At 37.0% G+C, this 23,108-nt stretch overlaps 4 protein-coding genes across 4 annotated transcripts; 3 read left to right on the top strand and 1 right to left on the bottom strand.

Annotated features, from left to right (window-relative positions):
- Window positions 1-18: 18 nt before the first annotated feature.
- Window positions 19-3,530, bottom strand: LOC108817017 (probable disease resistance protein At1g58602). The gene is made up of 3 exons (XM_018589596.2): window positions 2,241-3,530; window positions 2,002-2,148; window positions 19-1,913 (listed from the first exon to the last, which is right to left on the bottom strand). The coding sequence occupies exons 1-3, from the start codon at window positions 3,088-3,090 to the stop codon at window positions 172-174; spliced, it is 2,739 nt and encodes a 912-aa protein (XP_018445098.1). The 5' UTR covers window positions 3,091-3,530; the 3' UTR covers window positions 19-171.
- Window positions 3,531-4,193: 663 nt separating this feature from the next.
- Window positions 4,194-6,452, top strand: LOC108814438 (protein RETICULATA-RELATED 1, chloroplastic). The gene is made up of 7 exons (XM_018587010.2): window positions 4,194-4,875; window positions 4,978-5,076; window positions 5,190-5,416; window positions 5,541-5,610; window positions 5,707-5,786; window positions 5,862-5,926; window positions 6,017-6,452. The coding sequence occupies exons 1-7, from the start codon at window positions 4,333-4,335 to the stop codon at window positions 6,208-6,210; spliced, it is 1,278 nt and encodes a 425-aa protein (XP_018442512.1). The 5' UTR covers window positions 4,194-4,332; the 3' UTR covers window positions 6,211-6,452.
- A 415-nt stretch (window positions 6,453-6,867) lies between these two features.
- LOC108816546 (F-box protein At3g26010-like) lies at window positions 6,868-8,381 on the top strand. Its single transcript, XM_018589117.2, has one exon. It carries the CDS (start codon window positions 6,910-6,912, stop codon window positions 8,260-8,262), a length of 1,353 nt encoding a protein of 450 aa, XP_018444619.1. The 5' UTR covers window positions 6,868-6,909; the 3' UTR covers window positions 8,263-8,381.
- A 2,343-nt stretch (window positions 8,382-10,724) lies between these two features.
- Window positions 10,725-19,184, top strand: LOC108817804 (AP-2 complex subunit alpha-2). The gene is made up of 27 exons (XM_018590603.2): window positions 10,725-11,113; window positions 11,797-11,928; window positions 12,303-12,428; window positions 12,646-12,708; window positions 12,792-12,889; window positions 12,971-13,178; window positions 13,347-13,418; window positions 13,494-13,586; window positions 13,958-14,059; window positions 14,202-14,299; window positions 14,770-14,851; window positions 14,990-15,078; window positions 15,244-15,349; window positions 15,438-15,503; window positions 15,714-15,820; window positions 15,900-16,004; window positions 16,112-16,232; window positions 16,326-16,475; window positions 16,595-16,831; window positions 17,234-17,314; window positions 17,486-17,650; window positions 17,746-17,832; window positions 17,918-18,043; window positions 18,281-18,361; window positions 18,453-18,524; window positions 18,638-18,717; window positions 18,802-19,184. Exons 1-27 carry the CDS (start codon window positions 10,988-10,990, stop codon window positions 18,959-18,961), a joined length of 3,033 nt encoding a protein of 1,010 aa, XP_018446105.1. The 5' UTR covers window positions 10,725-10,987; the 3' UTR covers window positions 18,962-19,184.
- The last annotated feature ends 3,924 nt before the right edge of the window (window positions 19,185-23,108 follow it).

Below are 23,108 nucleotides of genomic sequence, written 5' to 3'. Positions count from 1 at the left end.
TTCACTTGGCTATGCTACTTTTCTTTGGAAAGGTGTACTTTGTTATAAAGGTCCAAAGATACAATTTGAAAGAAGTGTAATAATAATACATTGCTACATGCAAAACAAATCATTGTTGAGCGTACAAGATAAGATTATAGGATCCTAACATTTTGTTCTTGTACTTCTGTATCATTCGTCACCGCAATTGTGAAACACAACATAAGACGCATGTTGTATCTTGTAGTAGTCTTCTCCACCTTGGATCAACTTATCCTTGAATGCATTCTCCATCCATCCAACTCTCACCTCCTCTAAACCAGTTATGTATCTTAACCCATCAGGAAGACTCTTCAACTTTCTGCAGTCATTGATCTCCAAATAACAAAGACACGGCATGGACTCTTCTTCTACCATCCATTCCTCAAGGTTGTCGAGTATCGAAAACTCTAGAGTATGCAGTTTAGGGAACCCGGCTTTGGAGCAGACCATTTTCCTCCCTGTGAATGCATTCAGTTCTAGACTAACAATCTTTAAGCTGTGTAGCTTCTCAAGAACTGGCATTGGATCCTCGGATAAGCCACAGGAAGATAATGAAACAGAGGTGATACAGGAAGGGAACTGAAGTTCATTGGGTAACTTCTCAATCTTTATATCTAACCTCAACTGGTTAAGTCTTTGGAAACCAGAAACAAAAGCTCCTGCATCGAACCTAGCGGGTTGGACTTGGTCTTGGCTGTTTCTTTTGTTGTACAACATCAACTCCTCCAATTGTTTCAATGATGCACCAAGCGACAAAGGTAAACCTCCTTCTCCAAGGTTATCAGAGGCGCAACAGATCCACAGAGTTCTGAGTTTAGTCATACTGATTAGATCTTTAACGCTACTATGCTTTAACGAGAAGTTCTTGAGAGTCTCCAACTTCACTAAACTACATAGTTCCAACTTTGTTTTATCGCTGAGTTCATCAGGTAACATAAGATACCTCAGCTTCTTCATCTTCTTTATGACATTTGGGATGTGAACCGTTGTCTCGTAAATCTCTAAATCCAGATAAACCAACAGCTCTAGATTCCCTAGAGAAGATGGTAACACCGACAAGTTTGTCTCTTTCAAACTCAAGTACCTCAAGTGGATGAGCTTCCCTATGCTCTTAGGTAACCTGCGTCTTCTGAACTGAGCTCCAAAGAGATCCAACACTCTAAGAGATCGTAAACCTCGAAAACTCCGGGTTGATAATATCCAAGGATGGAAGTCTCTAGTGATATACAAAAGGGCCCTTGCTTTGGGGTTTTGAATCTTCCTCTGCTGAAATATAACAGGTTCGTTTTCATCATCATCAACTAAATGTACAGCGACTCTGCGTGATCTGTTTGTAGCATCCGAGACATTACTGTGAGCATTGAAAACTTGAATGAAACTTTCTTCTTTGGCTTTAAACAAACAGACTTCTCTAACCACATCATGTAGACGACAAGATTCGATTCTTGATGTCACAGTATTCCTCTTCCCTACTAAAACCATACTCCTCTTGACCAACTCCTCGAGGTAATCCTCTGCAACATCTACAATAGTACTCACTTCACTACTCACCATCACTATCCCTTCTGCGACCCAGTAATTAAACAACAATGTCTCTGTTTGTATCTCATGATCTTCCGGAAAATGAGCTAGGTAAAGAAAGCAGTGCTTCAAGTGAGAAGGTAAGTCTTCATAACTCAAAGATATCACATTAAGTATCAAACTACCAGTGCTGCCATTTTCATTAGTCTCTCCTGCTATATGAGAACCAACATTGTTGTGTACCTTTCTCCACTGTGACGCTGTACGTTTTGTAGCTAGCAGCCCTCCAAGAGTTTTCACAGCTAATGGTAACCCTCCACAGTGTTTGAGCATTTGTTGTATCTCTTCTTTTATATCATCAACATCAAACTCTACACACAAAATATAAGACTCTTACTTCCATAAAATGAAATGACACTTCAGATTCATCGTTACACGTATGATCAAAGACAGACATACCTATATCATTTCTCTCAGTTAAAGCTAGCTTTTGAAAAACTTCCCAGCTATCTTCATGAGTTAATAATCTAGGTCTAAATATAACACATTTTAGATCTGGATCCAAACCAACACTCTCATTCCGAGAAGTGAGTAAGATCTTGCTACCTGCAAAAGTTGTCCATGTTCCAAAATTAGACACCACTGAGAAAAATGTTACCAAACGCATTATGATTCATTAATTGTCAAAGACTAGACACCTGATCTATGTGAAAAAGCTGGCTTGATAAGCTCCCAAGCTGCACTGCTCCATACATCATCAAGTACAACCAAACATCTTTGGGTTTCAAGTAGTTTGAAGAGCTCATCTTGTAGTCCAGACACATTCATCTCCGCAATTCTCTGTTCCTCGTGTAATATCCCTCTCCACACATGCTTTTGCCTACACTCTTGTGAAACAAACACCCATGCTAATCCATTGAAATGACGCCGGACCATCTCATGATGAAAAACTTGTCTTGCAAGAGTAGTTTTACCAATACCACCCATACCGCAAACAGAAACCACTTGGACACCATTCTCTTCCACGATAAGACTCACTAGTTCTTCAACACTAGGTTCCACACCAACAAGGCTGCTTTCAGAGACGCTAGGAAAAGATTGCCTGATCATAACTCTTTCTTGTAAACTCTCTTCTTCAACAACTTTATCGATAGTCTCTCTAACTCCAAACCTCTCCATACTGTCTATAACCGTAGAGATCCTTCTGCTTATCCCTCTGATCTGAGAACTAAACTTCTGATTAGCAAACGTGATGCAAGAAGCTCTCTTTAAATGCTTGTTGATCCCTAACCTCTCTTGGTTTATAAGAAAGCTCTCGATTATGTCTTCGGCATCATACACAAGCTCTACGATCTCTTGTATACAGTTCTTAACTCTCTCGCTTTTGCTTTTGTTGGTTGCTTCTGCGTCCTTCACAAACGATTTTAGCCGTCTCAGATCGTTCTGTAGCTCGGTGGCTTGTTCTTGGACTGCTACGAGCCGATTGGATTCTCGAATGAGAAGGTCCCAGAGCATCTGCAGTCCAAATGAAACCACTGCGTCTGCCATTTATGCTCTCCCTGAATCACCTCACAAATGATTGATTCTCCTTTTATTTTTCTGCCAAAATCCTGAGTTGAGTTCAAATTGAAAAAGAATTGAACTTTCTCATAAATCTAACTCAAAAGAATATCAATAGAGCTCTCGCTTTTCAGCTCCTTTTCAGCTTCCCACCGAGAGAGAGATTTGAGTCCAGAGCTCAACGATGAGGAAGAAGATGAAAAGGCTTATCTTTGAATCAAAGTCAGCATTTTTTTCTTTCTGAAGACACAAAACAAAGTCAGCATTTCTACAGCATACTTTTAGATGGCTTCTTAAAGTCAAAAAGCCAGACAGACAAATGATGATGATTGGATTAGTGGTTTAACACAAGTGCTTCGGTCATGGTGTTATATAAAATAAATGATTTTGTAAAGAGTTTTATGTATTATTTTCTAGTATGGCTAGGCATGAAGCAAGTGCTTACTAGTTTTCGGATACAAACTATATTCGATTCGGCTCATTCGAGTATTTATATTGTACTTGCTTGAATCAAAATTTTGTTACCTCAAATATCCGCAAGTTACTTAACTAGGTTTGTCACGTAGCAAATTCAATGACATATATTTTGAAAATTACAATATTCAATACTTGTCTTAAACTTGCGAGTAATAGAACTTTTTTTTTTGTCTAAATGTTAAAATTCATACCAATTTTTTCAGTTTACATTGCATTACCGAAGCAACTTATTACATAAGAAAACGAGTAATGAAACTTGTTGACAGTTACTTGTCTTTACAATGCTAAATACTTGAAATTTTTAAGATAGATGTGGTGCAAGTAAACTAATCGAAGCCAAGTAAGAAGTAATCATCTCTGACCCTAGTTTTTAGATGGTTTAACAGAAGGATTTGATGAATTGGTGGAGACAAGTAATATCAAAAGTATTGAATTCAAGGTAGTTGATTCAGACACTAGTGTTGAGTATAAATGAAATGTGATTTTCGTAGTAAATGAACTAGGTTTGATTGTTTTTAAACCGAACTAAACCCGAAACAAACCAAGATTAGTTCGGCTGAGTTTGGTCAACCAAACCCAAACCAAACACGGAATTAAACCCTAAGCCATAAACATAACTCTCTCCTCCGCCTTCTTCCCTCTGTCCAGTTTCCACCAAAAACAAAAAGAAAAACATTAAGATTTTTGAAAAGCTGCAAAAGATCAAACCTTTTTAGGTGGTTCATACGCACTCGAGAGCATCATCGGGTGCAAATGTCTCTATCCCTGAAAATCTCCCACATTTCAAACCTCTCCAGCGATGTGTTCAACTCTGTAGAGCCGCGAATTCAATGCAGAGCCGGTCAAGCGTCGGTGGTTTGTTTCCGCCGCAGCCCTGCTTTTTCATCCACACGGATCCATTGGAGCTCGGAGCTGTCTTCCCGGAGTTTGAGAGCTCGATGCGTTGGATCGGATGTGGTGGTCACGAGGGAAATCTCAGGCAGATCGAAAGATGAGAGCTTTAGGGAGTTGGAGCCGGAACTCGATGGCGGAGACGGCGGCGGAGATGACGGTGGGATTAACGGAGGAAACGGGGATGGTGGTGATGGAGGCGGAGGTGGAGGAGAGGGAGGTGATGATGGAGAGGAGGATGAAGCTGATAAAGCTGAGGAGAAGGAGTTTGGTCCGATTTTAAAGTTCGATGAAGTTATGAAAGAGACGGAGCGTAGAGGGATTACACTACCGGAGGATATGTTGGATGCTGCGAAGTCTGTCGGGATTCGGAAACTGTTTCTTCTCCGTTATCTCGATCTCCAGGTTTTGTTTGTTTTCTTTTTTTTGAAACATTTGAAAAAGATGTTCTGTAAGATTATGTTTGGCTTATGTTTGACGCCTTGAGGGTAATGAATGATTTGGCAGGGATCTGTTTGGCCTCTTGGGTTTCTGATGAGGACATGCACGATGCTTCGAAACAGAATGCTTGCAGATCCTTCGTTTCTCTTCAAAGTTGGAACCGAGGTTTGTCTGTCAGTGATTAAAGCTGTCTTTTTTTTTGTTTTATTTATTTTTAAAATGTTCTGACTTGTGGAATCAGTAGTAAAGATCTTTGGTTTACGGATGTAAAAATGCAGATAGCCATAGACTCTTGCTGTGCAACGTTTGCGGAAGTGCAGAAGAGAGGGGAAGATTTCTGGTCAGAGTTTGAGTTGTATGCCGCTGATCTTCTGGTAGGTCTTGTTGTTGATGTTGCTTTGGTTGGACTTTTGGCTCCCTATGCACGTATCGGCAAGACATCTGTGCCATCATCAACTGGTTTATTTAGCGGCCTGAAGCGATCTTGTGCAGCTCTTCCTAGCAGGTAAAAGAGTGTTATTGTCTCTCTCTCGTTTTGCATTGTGTGCTCCATGTTATGGAGTTGGCTTTATATTCGAACTGAGATGCACTTATACTGCGTTTTTTTTAATCTATTTGTGGTTATGAAGTGTTTTTGAAGCAGAAAGACCGGGTTGTAAATTTTCGGTTAACCAGCGGATTGCAACTTTCTTCTACAAGGTACGAAGAAGAAAACTGCTTTGGAATGTTCTTTGTGGTTTGTTCTTCCTTCCATGCCACCTTTTGGTTTAACTAAACGGTGTGGTTATTATCTAGGGTGTCTTGTATGGGTCGGTTGGATTCGGCTGCGGTCTCATTGGTCAGGGAATTGCAAATCTGATCATGACGGCAAAACGGTAATTCTTTTCACCAGACTTTTTTTTATCTTACTACTTCTTCTCAATCATGATAGTCTTCTTGTTTCACTATAGGAGTATAAAGAAATCAGAAGAAGACGTCCCTGTTCCACCTCTATTTGAAAGTGCTGCTCTCTGGGGTAATGTCTTGCGTCTCATCCTAACTTAATTGCACAACTTAGAGACAAGTGCCACAACAATTAAACACTCACTCTTTTTATCTTGACCAGGTGTGTTCCTGGGATTATCTTCCAACGCACGTTACCAAATCATCAACGGGCTGGAACGGGTCGTGGAAGGTTCTACAGCAGCCAAACGCATCCCTGTGGTTGCCATGGCCTTTACTGTTGGAGTCCGGTTTGCTAACAATGTATATGGCGGTATGCAGTTTGTGGATTGGGCTAAGTTATCCGGCGTCCAGTAGTCTAACCGGCTCGGTTTTGTTTAGTCTGATGGAGGAGCTATTGGTTATCGAATGTCGTTAGTGATGTATTAGTTTATTTACCGAGTCTTAGAAAGAATCCGGTTCATGATCTAGACCGAATTCTAACCGGTTTGCTCGAACGGACCAATACAACACTTTCGATTTGGCTTTTTGAAGTTGGATTGCAATAATGAAAATCTTTCATATCACTGAATAATAAAAATAAAATGTTTCCATTATTATATTTTAGTGTGTAGAAAGGAAATTTTCAATTGATCTCATCTACATGATCTTCTTTATACAGTATATTGGCTTAAATAACCTTTTCGTCAAGTAAAAATTCAGATGTTGTCGAGGAAAAACCGTTGGATCCGTCGTCCAACAATGACTGTGATCAGTTAACAGGCAGGGTTGCTTCTTGGTCATCGTTCCAAATGCCTGTTTATTACCCAAACTTCACAAGGGAACATCAGGAGAGTATGTCGGAGGAAGAACTTGATCGACTTCTCAAACTATATATGGTCTCTGCCTACAAATATCGGTGATTTGTCTTGCAAGAAAACAATTTATGGGCTTTTAATTGAATTTGTATTCCGGAGGCCCAGTTTTTTCTTGTAAAAAGATATGGTCTTATTATTGCCTCCTTTTAACTTAGCGAACACACTTCACTAGTTAAAACTTAGGAACCCTAGCTAGAGAATGGCGATGGCAACACAAACCCATCTGTTGGAGGTGATACAGACGGAGATTCTAGCGAGATTACCATTGAAAACCATCTCCAGATTCAAAGCAGTGAGCAAGACATGGAAATCAACAATCGGATCTTCGTATTTCCGCCGTCACTTTTTATCTCTGCTGCATCGAAACTCATCATCATCATCGTGGTCCCTCATGTACGGACGAGACGAACTCATAGTTTTCCATGGACGCAAAACATGTGATGATCTTAATCCAAAATCTCCAGCTCCACTCATCCCACACTCTTTCAAACGTTACCTCTGCGGTGACTGCGACTATGTTGATTCTTCCGGTGGATTGGTTTTGCTCACAGACGGATCTGACAAAACTTACTGCTACGTCGGGAGTCCAGTCACACAGCAATGGATCAAAATCCCTCCTCCTTCTCCTCCATCTGATCCGACAGGTGTTCATTCTACTGTGTTTGGTTTAGTGACTCGCTTGGACGAGGACGGTGTCGTTTTGAGCTTTAAAGTGGTTAGGATAGCTTCTTACCAAGCCACAAATAATTATCTCTCGAGTGTCTTGAGTGTGTTTGTGTATTCCTCTGAGACAGGGGTTTGGATTTCTAAAGTGATTCAATGTCCCCATCAAATCACCAACATGTGCTATATCAACCTGAATGGTACGGTTTACTTTACTTGTCTGAGCGAACCTGGCGTACTCGCAGCTCATGATTTCTATTCTGAGTCCGATCAGTTCCGGGTTGTGCAATTACCGGACTATCCTGATCACAACAAGGACTACAAACGAACCTTGACTATATCAGGAGGCTCTGTCATGTATGTCAGAACATTGGCTAAAAAGGACGAAACTGTTTTGAAGATTTGGAGGCTGAACAGTGATGGCATTGACACTTGGCAACTTTTGTGGGAAGTAGGCTTCCCGATTGTCGGTAATTACGCACCCGTGGCAATGCATCCATTTGATATAAGTACTGCCTATCTATGGAGTCAAGGTGATTATCATTGGGTATCTTGTAACTTGCGGAAACGAGACTACACATTCCTCGGTGATGCATCTAGTAATGGTTGTTTCATTGACGAGTCGGTTTGTAAGAAGAGTGTGGATGAGATATGGCGTCCAAGATCATCATCAAATTTAGAGGAAGAAGACTTGGACTTTGAAGTTTGTATCTGGTTATGCCCATTCGTGATCCCACGGTGGATTGAATCGGTGCCTCGTCCTCCCCAAGCTGAGATGATGGATACGACTTCACTACTTTCCTACGCTACTGCAACACATGAGGCAAGGATGGAGGATATAAGAAATGAGGAGTACTTTTGGATGCAGGTCGAGCAAGGTCTGATCTGAGATTCTGGGAGTTCAGTACATTTTTTATTTATTTTAAGATGGAGTACTATCAATATGGTTTTTATGTGATGTCTTTTGTTATTGTTTTATAACGTTTCGAACTATGCTCTGTTTTTAGAGCGGTCTCTGGTTTTCGGTAATAAAGTATTACTAGTGGTAAAATTCAAGCACAAAGATGTTTTAGGAATTTTATTTGTTTTTTCTTTCTTTTCAGATTTCTATACAAAACTTTCAGTGATTTTAATCTTGATCCTACTAGCTAAGGGCAAAGATGTTCAAAAGCCACAATAGTATCAATCCTTTTGGATCCATGAAGGAGTTGGATTTTCAAGGTGCTTCACTGTCCGTATCAAATCACTAACTTGTTTCATATCAGCCTGAACTAGAAGATTTACTTTACTGGCTGTGTACCTGGAACATTTGTAGCTCATGATTTCTCTTTTGAATCAGATCATTATCGGGTTGTGCAATTGCCGGAATATTCTGGTCGCAACAAAGACTTCAAAGGAATCTTGACTACATCCCGAGGCTTTGTCATGTATGTCAAAGCATTAGCTCCAAAAGAAGAAATTGTTTTAGAGATTTGGTGTTTGAATTATAATGACTTTTGGAAACTTTTCTGAAAAAAATCGGCCTTCCCAACCCATGGCAATGCATCTATTTTTTTTATTTTTTATTTTTACTGAAAAATGCATCTATTTTATTACCTATCTTTGGAAGACATGTAATTTGGAGACAAGAGACTACACAATTCTCAGGGATGAATCTAATGATGGTCATCAATATTGCTTCTTTATGAGAAGAGTGTGGGTCAGATATTGTATCCAAGATCATCTTGTGATTTAGACTTGGACTTTAGATTTCCATTATGGTTCTTCCCATTTGCTTTCATGGATAATATAAAATCGTGTCTCGTCTTCCTCAAGCTGAGATGATATATGCAACTTTACTACCTCCTTACATTACTGCACCTGTATGGATAAATTTTTGGTTTTTCTTTAATTGTCTATATTCATTTCTGTCCCCATATCTGTCTCAGTATGAAAAGGGAGGAGCCTGTTATGATAAAGAGAGAGTCTATAGAGGAAAACCATGTACATTATAAGTATGACCTTGGATGCAGAGAGAGAATAGTTTGATGTTGCTAAAGAGGTCCCCGGAGACCAAGTGCTACTAATGCTACAAGGTATTATAGTTTTGGATGATCGCTTTTTCATTTGGAAAATATAAATAGCTTTAAAGGGTCGTATCGTATGCTAAAAATTGTATTTGGCAGATTACGTTAAGCAAACGTCATTTTTGCCTTTCCGACGTTTTGCACAGATGATATATGCAGTATTTACCTCCTTTTTCAACATTTCATCTTTAAAAAAGGGAGGAAAAGGAGAATAGTTGGTAGGTGGATATATTAAAACAATAAATATTTTAAAGCAAATATAAACATAAATAAAATAAAAATATTTTCGACATGTTTGCAAGAAAATAAAATATAAAGGAATCAAAATATTCTTAGGATACTTTGATGGCAGCATCATCTGATAGAGAGTATCTTCTCAGTAACAGCTTGGCCACCCCTGTCATCCAACTGCTACATCCTCATCTTATGTTCTTTTGTTTCTGTTTTTCGCCTCCTATAATCTATTTTTTTTCTTCCTCCAAAGCTTCATTGATATTGAATAATTGATCCAACAGATTCTATTTCATTGAGTTATTAGGCTCTACTCATTAGGAAGCATCTCCAATGTAATAAACACTAAAAAAACAACAACTATGAGAAATATACTCAAATGCGATACAGTTTGTTGGGTTGTTCTTACTGGTCATAGTTGGTGGTAGTAGAGTTAATATTTTGTTGTCAATATTGAAATCATTTTACCTGTGAAAGAGCTGCATGATAATGGAGCTCACAATCAATATGTACTTTCTTGGTGGAGTTCTACTCTTTTTTCTTATCACAAATTCTTGTTTCTGATGACAAAAAGTACTGTTTCTATTTTTTGCCTATTCTTTTTAATAATCACACACATATATATATATATAAATACATATAAGATTTTATCTTATAATAATTTTATATTGTAAATTTTCACAGATGCTCTTAACACTCCGAATTTTTTTGAATGGTTACATGTTTTTGCACAACTCTTGGCTTTGTAGGAACAGTTTTATGGATATTAAATTCTTAATTCTATATTTTATATTATTTAAAAATTGTTTTAAAAGTTAAATCTTCTCATTTCTTACATTTTGTGCTTACCATATGAACTATAGTTTTTTTTTCAGAATTTGAAATATACATTATTATTTCTATTTAAATTTTCATATAATTATTTAGATAATTTCCCTATATAGAAACCAAAACCTAGTATATATATGTAATAAAAAGACAAAAAAAAAATCTGAAAAATACACAACAACATTGAGAATAGTCACAGGCTGGTAAATAAATAAGAAAAATAGAAGTCGTCTCCCGTCGCTCCCCGCAGGTTTTATCTCTCTCATCACACCAGATCTCTCCCCCTCCCCCCCCTTTTTGAATCTTCTTCTTCAATTCGAAAGTGCCGTCTTCCATCTCCACGCTTAGAGTTTCGATCTGCGCTCCGAGCGAATCGTTCACGCTCGAGCTGTACTCTACGCCTTTTCGTCGTAGTTAGATCCAGGTGGTCGCGAGTCGGATCTGCTCGTGCGAACGGTGGATCTGAGAGAGATTGTTTTTTTCCCCACCATGACCGGAATGAGAGGACTCTCCGTTTTCATCAGCGACATTCGTAATTGCCAGAACAAGGAGGCGGAGCGGCTCCGAGTTGATAAGGAGCTGGGTAACATACGTACCTGCTTCAAAAACGAGAAGGTTAGGAGGGGCTTCTATGTTTTTTTTTTTGTATTGAATAGAGATTCTGGAGATGTATCCTCTCCTGTTCCTTCAAAGATTGTTTAACGTTAGGCTCTGTTTCAATGCGAATCCGATTGGTAGAGCTTAATAGGTTTTGATACAGTCACTGGAAATCGAATTAGAGTTTCCGAGTTGGTTTATTGTGTATAGTCGTTTTCATTTCTATCATGTAATGTGCACCTTGATAAAGGCAGTATTGTATATGCTTGGAGATTAGGCCATTAACATCACTACTGCTTTCTACTTGGAAGCTCTTTAGGGTATTTTCAATTAGATAGAGAGTAATAGTTTTTTTCTTGGGGAGAATTTGTTTATGTAATAATAGTCCAAGGAAAGAAATCAAGCTCACAGATTGATTTGAATAGCTCATTAAGAAGATCATTTGATTGGGATGAAATTTGATTTTATACATGGCGGTCGGTAACATTGGTGAATTTATCCCGTTCCCTGGTTGATTAAGCTGTGTTTCTGTATCACGTTTTGGGTGAAGTTCTGATTCCATACTATAAGTATAGCAGAGCTGTAGCTGGCCCGTAGTGTCCATCTTTGGTCAGCTGGACTATTACTAAACAACAATATTCTGAGCTTCATTTTAGAATTGAGTTGCCTCATGCATTTGTTGATTGTTTTCTGTTTGACAGGTTTTGACACCTTATAAAAAGAAGAAATATGTCTGGAAGATGCTATATATACATATGCTTGGTTACGATGTGGATTTTGGCCATATGGAGGCGGTTTCTCTTATATCTGCTCCAAAGTATCCTGAAAAGCAGGTCAGTAAATTTGTCTGCTAGCTTAAACAGTTAAAGTATTTGCTTTCTAAAGCTAGGAGAAGAGAAATATGTGGGGGTATTTGTTTGATTAAATCTAATGTTCAAGATGAAACAAAGTAGATTTCAGTGAAGACCATAATAAGCGAGATCTAAATACTATTTCAAGCGTTTTGGAATTTTACTCTGTTTAATTAGACCTGGTAATGTAAATGGGACATTTACCAAATATATACTAACAACACTATAGCAACTCTTAACCAAGATATACAAATGATGCCATGCATATTCTCCGAAGGGTTTGCATAACCAGTTTTATATTTTGGTATCTTTCCTATCTAAGTTGCTGGTTTCGAACTTTTCATTGATGATCACAGGTTGGCTACATTGTTACATCCTGCTTGCTCAATGAGAACCATGATTTTTTGAAGTTGGCAATAAATACAGTGCGGAACGATATAATTGGCCGCAATGAGACTTTCCAGTGCCTGGCATTGACTTTGGTATGTGGTCTTTTGTCTATCGTTTTGTTGAGATCTTAGAGTGTAGTGAAATCGTTCAGATTAGGGACGCAATTAAGTGACTTTTCAATGGAAGTCTTTGGCCACGTTATGTCTGTTTCCTCTACTATTTCGTTATTCAAAGCCTTCCACTTCATCAAAACGGTGTGTCCTTTCTTCTCTGGCTCTCTTACCTTGCCATGTTTGCTTTGTCCTGTAGGTTGGAAATATTGGTGGGAGAGATTTTGCTGAATCATTGGCACCTGACGTTCAAAAGCTGCTTGTAAGTGACCCCACTACGATACGTTATTGGATATTTATCCGTATAAGTAAACATATTAACGGTATGGGACTTCGTTGCTGTAGATTTCTAGCAGCTGCAGACCGCTTGTAAGGAAAAAAGCAGCACTGTGCCTACTGCGCTTGTTCAGGAAAAATCCTGATGCCATCAACGTTGATGGATGGTGTGTATTAACACTCTGACTAACTGGTTATTTGATTTTAATTTGGCATCGTTCCAAATTCTGATTGTTGTGTGCTTCCAGGGCGGATCGTATGACACAACTTTTGGATGAACGGGATCTTGGTGTCTTGACATCCTCGACAAGTCTTCTTGTAGCTTTGGTATCAAATAATCATGAGGCATATTCAAGTTGTCTACCTAAATGTGTCAAAATATTGGAGCGCCTTGCTAGGAACCAGGACGTGCCTCAGGAGTATACATACTACGGCATTCCATCACCGTGGCTCCAGGTTTGGCCTTAACTTTTGTTGAGCACTTAACTTTTGTTGAGCACTATCCTGTGGATTTTTTATTTTATGTGAAACGGCTCATGAAAATAGAGATTTATCCTAGCTTTAGTCTACTTTTGCGTCCCAGTTAAGGTATCTTGGATTCTTATATATATGTGGTCAGCACAGGTTAAGGCGATGAGGGCTCTTCAGTACTTTCCAACCATTGAAGATCCCAGTACCAGAAAATCTCTTTTCGAGGTTTAATATTTTCTCAAGTAAATCTGTATCATTTGTTTTTATATCATATCTGATGCCATTTCATGGAAATTTCAGGTCCTTCAGCGGATATTAATGGGGACAGATGTTGTGAAAAATGTGAATAAAAACAATGCATCTCACGCTGTGCTGTTTGAAGCTCTATCCCTGGTAAGTTCGTTCAGAAAGCTGGGGAACAAGTTGATGCCAGAAAATTTCTGATCCATCCCTTCCCATTCCTTGTGCTCCCCATTTCACATAAAAACACTGTTATACCAAAACATAATAATAACATACATGTAAAGTTTTTAAAATTAAATTTTCTGTTTTCGTGGAGAAAATGAGTTTGAGTCGCTTGCAGTTACTTGCATGCTATTCTTTGTATGTTCCTTACTGTTCTTGTTGAAAAGTAAATAATATTATATTTTCTGCTTGAGCTTTCGAGCTATTTCTAAGAGCTTTATCATGGAAAGTTGACTTGAATGCTCAAACAATTATCTGGACTGGTGAGCAACTTCCTAACTTGATGTGTTTTGATATAGGTCATCCATCTTGATGCTGAGAAGGAAATGATGTCACAGTGTGTTGCTCTTCTTGGAAAGTTTATTTCTGTCCGTGAGCCCAACATCAGATATCTAGGCTTGGTGAGATCTCGAATACACACGTCCTGCTTCTAAGCCTAGCGAGAACATTAAATTTGTTTACTGTTGGTGGCGTATAACGTTATTCGCTAGTGGTTCACTCATTTACTGGCCTGTCATGATGCAATTCTTGACAACATTTCAGGAGAACATGACGAGAATGCTAATGGTCACCGATGTCCAAGATGTCATAAAGAAGCATCAGTCTCAGATAATCACCTCCTTAAAAGACCCCGACATCAGGTTGGTTTTTTTTACCATCTCAGTATAAGCTGGCATGGCTTGTGAACCCAAATCTTTATCTTTTGATGCACTAATTCGGGACCAGTATAGCTGGATTCAATCATGCTATGGTCATAGTTCTGATTTGAAATTACGCAATTTGGATTGCATATATCAAACTTCAAATTTAATTCTGAATCTCTGCAATGTAGTTTTAGTGAAACATGTTTTATTGATTTGTTTTCTTCTAAGAAACGATTTTGGTATATGTACCTGTGGTGGCAATTCTTGGCTGGTGGGTCTTTAGTATTTTGACGTTTTTCATATATAAATAACTGGATTGGATGAGTACCAAAGTCCATATAGGTCTAATTCCTTTTCCTTCGCAAATGGATGCTGCAGTTTCCAGAACTTCTAGTTTAATTTATATCTATTTTCTTGGTTTTATTGCTAATGGCATCAGATTGTTCTAATGGTTGAACTTTCTGCAGTATTCGTAGACGTGCTCTTGATTTGCTCTATGGGATGTGCGATGTGTCAAATGCCAAGGATATAGTCGAAGAGTTGTTGCAGGTACGTTTTGTTGGCCTTGCTGCATAATAATAATATTTTCTTGGTTTGTAGACCTTTTAATTTTTGTGATGCCAACAGAATAATGATTTAGCTGTGTAGTGTTTATGCTTATAAATTGAACCGAAAAATACATTGCAGTATCTTAGCACAGCAGAGTTTTCCATGCGTGAGGAATTATCACTTAAAGCTGCCATTCTTGCTGAGAAGTTTGCTCCTGATCTATCATGGTAAGTGTAACTTCTACTACTTAAAAAAAAGAGATCTTCACTTCTGCAGTGCATGCAATTATAATTACGACGTACTAGCCAATTGGTCTGACCTTTAGATCCCTACTTGCACAAGCAATTGGTCAACCTTCCATCACACTAAATGTTAATTTTGATATTTCTTAGGTATGTAGATGTGATCCTTCAGTTGATCGATAAGGCTGGGGATTTTGTTAGCGATGACATTTGGTTTCGTGTGGTTCAGTTTGTAACAAATAATGAAGACCTTCAGGTATTTAAAATTAGACAGAATTAATCTGTTGTATATTATCCTATTTAGGACACTCGGACGTTGCTGATAGTTTTCTTTCATATGACAGCCTTACGCCGCATCAAAAGCAAGAGAATATTTGGACAAGATTGCCATACATGAGACAATGGTGAAGGTTGTACATCCTCGCTTCTTATATGATAAATTTTCAATGTTGCTTTGCGTAGATAAGTTGCATAACCTAAGCTGGGAAAGTGGAGTTACTACCTTTCTGACAGAATCTCATCTGTATCGAAATTGGGTTCATTAGTACAAAGTTAAAAATGTTATATATACATAAAAATATTGATTATTACAATATAATATCTCTCTCTCTAAATGCCAGGTCAGTGCTTATATACTGGGGGAGTATGGCCACCTTCTAGCCAGACAACCTGGATGCAGTGCAAGCGAACTCTTTAGCATCTTACATGAGAAGCTTCCCACAGTATCGTAAGGACAACACAAATTCTGCATTGTGCTCTCTTGTCTTTGGGTATACCTTGAATATTTTTTTTTCTTTCTTTCTCAGGACTCCCACCATTCCTATTCTTCTTTCCACTTATGCAAAGCTTCTTATGCACGCTCAACCCCGGGATCCTGAACTGGAAAAAAAAGTTTGGGCTGTATTCAAGAAGTGAGACTTGCTTACCTTGTCATCATTATCAATGTTTTGCTTGTCAATTAGGTTCTCTTCTTTTCTGTATCAAATCAAGTTTTCTAAATGATGTTGTGTTTTGGCAGGTACGAGAGTTGTATTGATGTGGAGATACAACAAAGGGCAGTGGAATATTTCGAGTTAAGTAAAAAAGGTGCTGCCTTTATGGATGTATTGGCTGAGATGCCGAAATTTCCGGAGCGCCAGGTTTGTAAATTATTTTATGATTCCGTGAAATTTACTTTTATGGGACGTTTAAATACTGTATGATTTGATGGTGAAATTTTGTCTCTTCCATAGTCGTCGTTGATCAAAAAGGCAGAAATTGTTGAAGATACCGCAGACCAGAGTGCCATCAAGCTTAGAGCACAGCAACAGCCTTCAAATGCTTTGGTTGTGGCTAACCCACAGCCTGTTAGTGGGGCACCTCCACCTTTGAAGATTCCAAGTGTAAGTGGACGCACGCTGAGTACTTCTCTTTTTTTTTTTTTTCATTTTCCTTAGCTTGACGTAGCACGTACTTTCTTATCTTATTATCCCTCTTACTTTGTTTCTCCTTGCATGTCTAGCAGGAACCTCAGTCAGTAGCCCGATCTATCTCTCAGCCCAATGGAACTTCAAGTAATTTAGATCCACAAGCTCCTTCACCAGATCTCCTTAGCGACCTTCTTGGACCTCTTGCTATAGAGGCTGCACCTGGAGCTGTATCAACTGATCAACACGGTCCCAGTGGGACAGGAGGACATGCAGATGAAGTGGATGGTTCCGCCATTGTACCTGTTGGAGAGCAAACAAACAATGTGGAGGTATTGTTTTATTCTTCCTTTGCTTTCTTTGACATGGATGAATTTACACTTCTAATTTTGCTAGCTCATTTCCTTAGGTTTAACTATCGGCTGTTTCTTTTTTTTCTTTTCTGTTGACACCCGTTTTGAATTTATTACTGTGAAAAGGTAAATCGTTTATGGACTCCTGCGATGTTCTTGTTCTGGTATTATACTCTCTGCAGAGTTTATTGATTTTGTTCCACGTAATAATGCTACAGCCGCGAAACCGGATGAACTTGTTGAATTGACATTGTGAACAGTATACATTAACAACTGATATAAAAAGAAGAAACCTAAACATATATTTTTGTACTCCGTGCTACTAGCCTACTATTTGCATGCTTGGATTGTTTTCTTATTCAGTTTTGTATTCTTTAACAGGTCATCGGAAACATTGCTGAGAGATTTCATGCTTTATGTTTGAAAGACAGTGGCGTCTTATATGAGGATCCTTATATCCAGGTTTGATTTTGATCTATTCTGGTATGCAGATTACAGAGGCAAGCGCCCTGCTTTCTGAGCTTCTTTGGCCGGTGTGGCTAATAATTCCTGCAAATGCTGAATAATGATTGCAAATAATGAACTTTTCTATTTCTTATGTTCCTCATTTTGTTGAGTGTTGGTATTACTCAGATCGGCATCAAAGCTGAATGGAGAGGACACCATGGGAGACTTGTTCTCTTCTTGGGAAACAAGAGCACTTCTCCACTTACATCAGTCCAAGCTCTAATACTACCCCCTGCCCATTTAAAATTAGAGCTGTCTCCAGTACCTGATACGATTCCTCCTCGAGCACAGGTACTCTTTTTTCTGTTGAACTCAATCCTACGATTTCTCCTCTTTTCTGCATCCGTGTTGTTTACTTAGTGTTCCTATTTCTGTCATGGTTATAGGTACAATCTCCTCTTGAAGTGATGAACATCCGCCCTAGCAGAGATGTCGCGGTTTTGGATTTCTCCTACAAGCTTGGTACAATCGTGGTACTCACCGCAACCCTCCTTAACTTGTTTTGGTGAATGGATTATTTAGTATCTGTGACTACCTAACAAGCTGGATCGTTTATAGGTTGGTGCCAAACTGCGCATCCCAGCAGTTATAAATAAGTTTCTTCAACCTCTTCAATTGACAACTGAAGAGTTCTTCCCGCAATGGAGAGCACTTTCAGGGCCACCCTTGAAACTTCAGGAAGTTGTATGTATTTCCTCCTCTCTGGCCAAATATCGAATAAAAATATATTAGTATCTGAAAGAATTCAAATGCTCCTGACAAGATTCTTTTCAAAGAACATAGTGAACTAGCTTTGGATTCATGTTAGTCAAAATGGTCAATAGATAACTTCCGAGATTACTACATATGCTTGTTTATGCGGCTTAACAATAAAGTGTGTCACACTGGTCATCATAATCTTATACTGCAATTTCTTTGCAGGTAAGAGGTGTAAGACCTCTAGCACTTCCGGAAATGGCGAACTTGTTCAACAGTTTCCGGGTGACGATATGCCCTGGGCTTGTAAGTATTTGTTTACGATTTAAGTCCCTCGTTATACTTGTTGCGGACACATACATTTTATAAACTAAACTTGTACGGTTTTCTGTTTCAGGATCCGAACCCTAATAATCTAGTGGCAAGCACAACCTTTTACTCTGATACTACAGGAGCCATGCTCTGTTTGGTGAGATTTCAACCAAGTTTTGTCTGTGTGGTTTTGGCACTTGCCACTTTTCCAGTTCCTTAATTTCTTCTACTTATCCCACATTGTCCGTGTTTTTATGTTTTTTTTTCCAGGCAAGAATTGAAACAGACCCAGCAGACAGAACCCAGCTACGAATGACAGTAGGCTCAGGAGATCCTACCCTTACATTTGAGTATGACAACTCTACCTCTTAACACGAGCTAAACCTCCCAAACACAGCTTGTACACTTGATTTATTGACCTATTTTGTCTACAGGTTGAAAGAATTTATCAAGGAACAGCTAATTGTTATGCCAATGGGATCTCGAGCTCTAGTTCCAGCAGCAGCAGCACCAGCACCAGCAGCAGTAGCTCAACCGCCTAGCCCAGCGGCTTTAGCTGATGATCCAGGAGCTATGCTTGCGGGCTTACTATAAGTTCATTGGGTAAGAGAATACTTCTTGCAGATGTCGAGTGAAAGTTATTTTTTTTTCGTGAGTTCAGGTGGTTGTATCAAAGCTTATTCTTGTTCCTAAACATTATTTTCAATCTGTTTCTCCGCGATGATTTATTTGAGGTCTTTGAAACTTAATGTATAGAGAAACAGAAATTCACAGTCGTTTAACTCAATTTTAAGTTTGGTATTTAGTAGGTTGGATATTGAAATACGTCTAAATTTTATCATAGAAGAGGACTTGCATATGACAAAATCATATTCATCCTCTTTTCAAATTGACAAGCATTCTTCTAGTATCCAATAAATAATTATCATCACAATGAACTACAGACTTTGGTGTATACTACATTGAACACTAGGTGTTGCAAAGATGTCCCAACTTCATAATATGTTTGGAAGCATTAAAAAGTGTATAATATGGTCTCAACCCCAGGCAACAAAGTGGATGTTAAGACACTCCTTCAGAGAGAGAGAGAGAGAGAGAGAGAGAGAGAGAGAGAGAGAGAGAGAGCCAACAACAATAATATGAATTTAATTTACCCTTTTTGAAAACACATACTTTACCTGAACTCAAGATGTTATTTACCTGAAACTGTATAAAACTTTTGATGCCTGATTTCTGTGTAAAAGGGTATCAGAGATTATAACTGAATGAGATTTGTTCTTTTCAAGAGATGATGGACAATTGTCACAGTTCTGAGGAACCTGCAGGGAGGTTTCCAAGTGTATCTTAAGTTCTTAACCCTGTTTTTGTTTTGTAGATAGCTCTTTGTGATTGGAGTTCAGATTTTTATTTGCAACATGTGTGCTCTTCTTTTAATATTAGTGTAAAAAAGTCATGAATATTACTTTTGTACATCATATTTGTACTCTATGAGAATCTGTACTGGTTTACCAAAGTTTGTATGTAGTTTTATTGCGAATCTTATTATAGTGTGTATTTTGTAATTCTTGTAGCTAAATGACAGACGGATCGATTTGAAGTCGTATAACATGCCAATCAATGTACTTTTTACTTATATTGACATAAGTTATATCCTCACCGACGCAAAAGAGAGATACGATGCAGACATGCAGTACTGCTAAACTCACTTCTTCTATGGTTTAGGGGTTCAATCAACTTTCCCTCGGTTAGGTATCAACGTGTGTGAATTTTTGACACATATATATATAGAATAACAAAGAATCTCTAAAACCTTATGTATGCTGATAGTTGAGTCATAACTCGTTTATAATCATCAATCACTGGTCAACTAACCCAGTATGTTTTCTTTGGCCTAATCACAGACATATTGTGCATATATACATATTACAGTTAAGTTACAAAAATATATATACACATATTACAGTTAGAGAATGAGAGGTTTTTTTCTGTAAACAACGAGAGGTTATTATTGTACCCGGTTTGTAAAACTAAGGGGGGTGTTAGTGGGAATTAGATTTGTATAGAATTTGTTGATTCTAAAAGTTGAGAGAACTGTTGAGTTTATAAAAAACGTCTACGAAAGTAAATTGATATAAAGATTCTAAAAATCTTAGGGATATAGATAATATTTTCAAAATCTTGTGTTATGAGATAAATTGTGAAGAATACAATTTCCAATAACAACTACTTTAATAAATTTGTAAAATCATTAAAATTTAAACTTTTTGAATAACAAAAGATTGTGTATAGAATTATAGAATTATCAAACCAATAACACTAGATTTTAATCAGAATTTGAAAATCTATAAACCAATAACACTAGACTCTAGAAATTTTAACAATCATTATTTATTGTTAAAACAATTAAAAGAAATTCCAAAATCATGGATAAAACATCTAGAAAAGTAGTGTATATCACTAATCAAGGCCTTAAATGCGGGAAAGAAAAGGAAAGACGTATAGTGATAAATTGGCTCAAATATTCAAAGATATCCTATTATAGTCCTAAAGAAAACAAAATAAGAAGAAAATTAAACCCAAAGTGAAAGAAATAAAATAAACATTTCCAATGATACTCTACGGGGAGTGTATTCAACTAAGAATTTTAAGTGATTTGTATTAAAATGACAAATCTACTGTTATTCAAACGTGGATTTTAAAAAACACTTTAAAATTCAGTGTTATTGAACTTGACATTTTACAAAACACTCTCAAATCCACTGTTATTGAACAAAATTTAAGTTGGAGATTCTAGAGTACTTTAAGCGTTTGTAGAGTGTTTGAGGAGAGTTCTTTAGTTATAAAAATAAAAATCCAAATCCCACTATTTTAGATGAGATTTTAGAGTATTTTAACAAAATCACACCAAATTCTCTAATTCTCCTGCAATCATCTCAAAACTCATTAAAAATAAAATCACTTCAAATTTCAGATTCAATACATCCCCCTACAATTTTTACTCTAAATAGTACAACTTTATTATAAAGTTGGATTTTCTGTGATGAATTACTCTAAAATAGAATTACATTATAATAAAGTGTAATATAAAAGAATACTGTTTTTTACTCTAAATATAGAAGAATGTTTTTATTTATTCCAAATATAATATCAAAAAGTTGCATTCCTCTATATCATACTCAATTGATTTGACCAATTATAGTGGACAGTGTTTAGGATGACTAGTTACATAGTTTACGGATGAGGATGTTAAACTTTTGTATGTAGTATTGAAAGTTATTAGCCAGGTGCGCATGCTAAATTTCCTTTTTTTTTTTTTAACGCATGCTAAATTTCCAAACATCGAGATTCAAGAAAAAAAACTTAGCCAATTACATCTATATATAACTTGTGGCAATGTAAGTAGAGTGTGTGGTTAATTCTCTCGGGAAACTGACAATATAAAGAAACAAACTAGTCCTCGTCATCCCTAAAACACGAGAGTTTTGCCTTTGTTGAGCCAATTTTTATAAGTTTTCTTATTGAAATAGTTTCTTGTTGTGACTTTATCGTGAAACAGTTGAAGCATCACCTGAAAGTGAAGTAGACGTCCGATTATGTGATTACAAATCAGGATGACTAATGAAAAACTAACCCTTAACTATTACTCAAATTTGTTGCAGAGCAATACTTTCGGATACCCATTTGGATTCGATTCTGATCTATTCGGGTTTCGAATTTTTGAAGTAAAAAATTTATCTCTATTTGAATATTTATAAATTTTGATTAAAGTTCGTTTTGGATTTTTGTAGGTCCGGTTCGAGTTCAGATAATTCAGATAAACACACTTAAGTTATTTTTAAATTTATATATATTTTAAATTTCCTAAAATATTAAAATAGAAATAATATATAACATATAAATTACATATAAATTTGAGTAATGTATTGCCAAAATACGCAAACCTAACATAAAAACTGGTTTGGATTGAATTATGGATAAAGAATCAATATATTTTAAGTATTTTGGTATTATGATTGTTGTTTAGCTACTTTAAATATTTACTTTTGACTATTCTTATATAATTAAAATATTTTAGACAACTTCAAAATATCCTATATATTTTAGATATTTTTTGGGATGTTAAATATAAAATAGATAATATATTTAAGTATATAAATCTGATTAAAATATATTTTAATACCTGATTTTTTTTATTCGGATCGAGTTTGATTCTGATTCTTTAAATATCAAAATTTAAAATTTTTCCAATATCTAACAAATCTTAGTTTGAATTTAGTACTATTTTCTGATCGGATACGGTTCGGTTATGATGTAGATAGATATTTGGAAATATTCTAAATATCTTATTATTGATTTTATTAATTATTTAGATAATTATTTTTGATGTTTTAGGGTTTTACGGTTTTATTATATATAGCCGTCTACGCTTATGGTTGTATTCAGATTATTGATATTTTATAAAGAGAGGTTTGAAACCCTTTTATTTCCTTGTTACGGCTAGAACTCGAGAGTTCTCAACGAATCAAGAAGATTTTGATCCTAGGTATTCTCAGACTAAATAGGATTCATTGTGTTATCGTAGCTTGCGCTGCATCAGTTTGGTATCAGAGCTGGTGTTTTGGTTTTTTAATCAAAACTCGATTCTGGAATCATGGCTAATTTATTCGTGGACAGTGAAATAATTGTTTACAAAACAATTATTGGAAGTCCAATCTTCGATCTTTATGATGATGACGGTTGG

Source organism: Raphanus sativus, chromosome 7 (genome assembly GCF_000801105.2).
Source record: "Raphanus sativus cultivar WK10039 chromosome 7, ASM80110v3, whole genome shotgun sequence".
Lineage (NCBI taxonomy): Eukaryota > Viridiplantae > Streptophyta > Magnoliopsida > Brassicales > Brassicaceae > Raphanus > Raphanus sativus.
The sequence above is the reverse complement of the archived record's forward strand: the minus strand, read 5'-3'. Positions and strand labels throughout refer to the sequence as shown.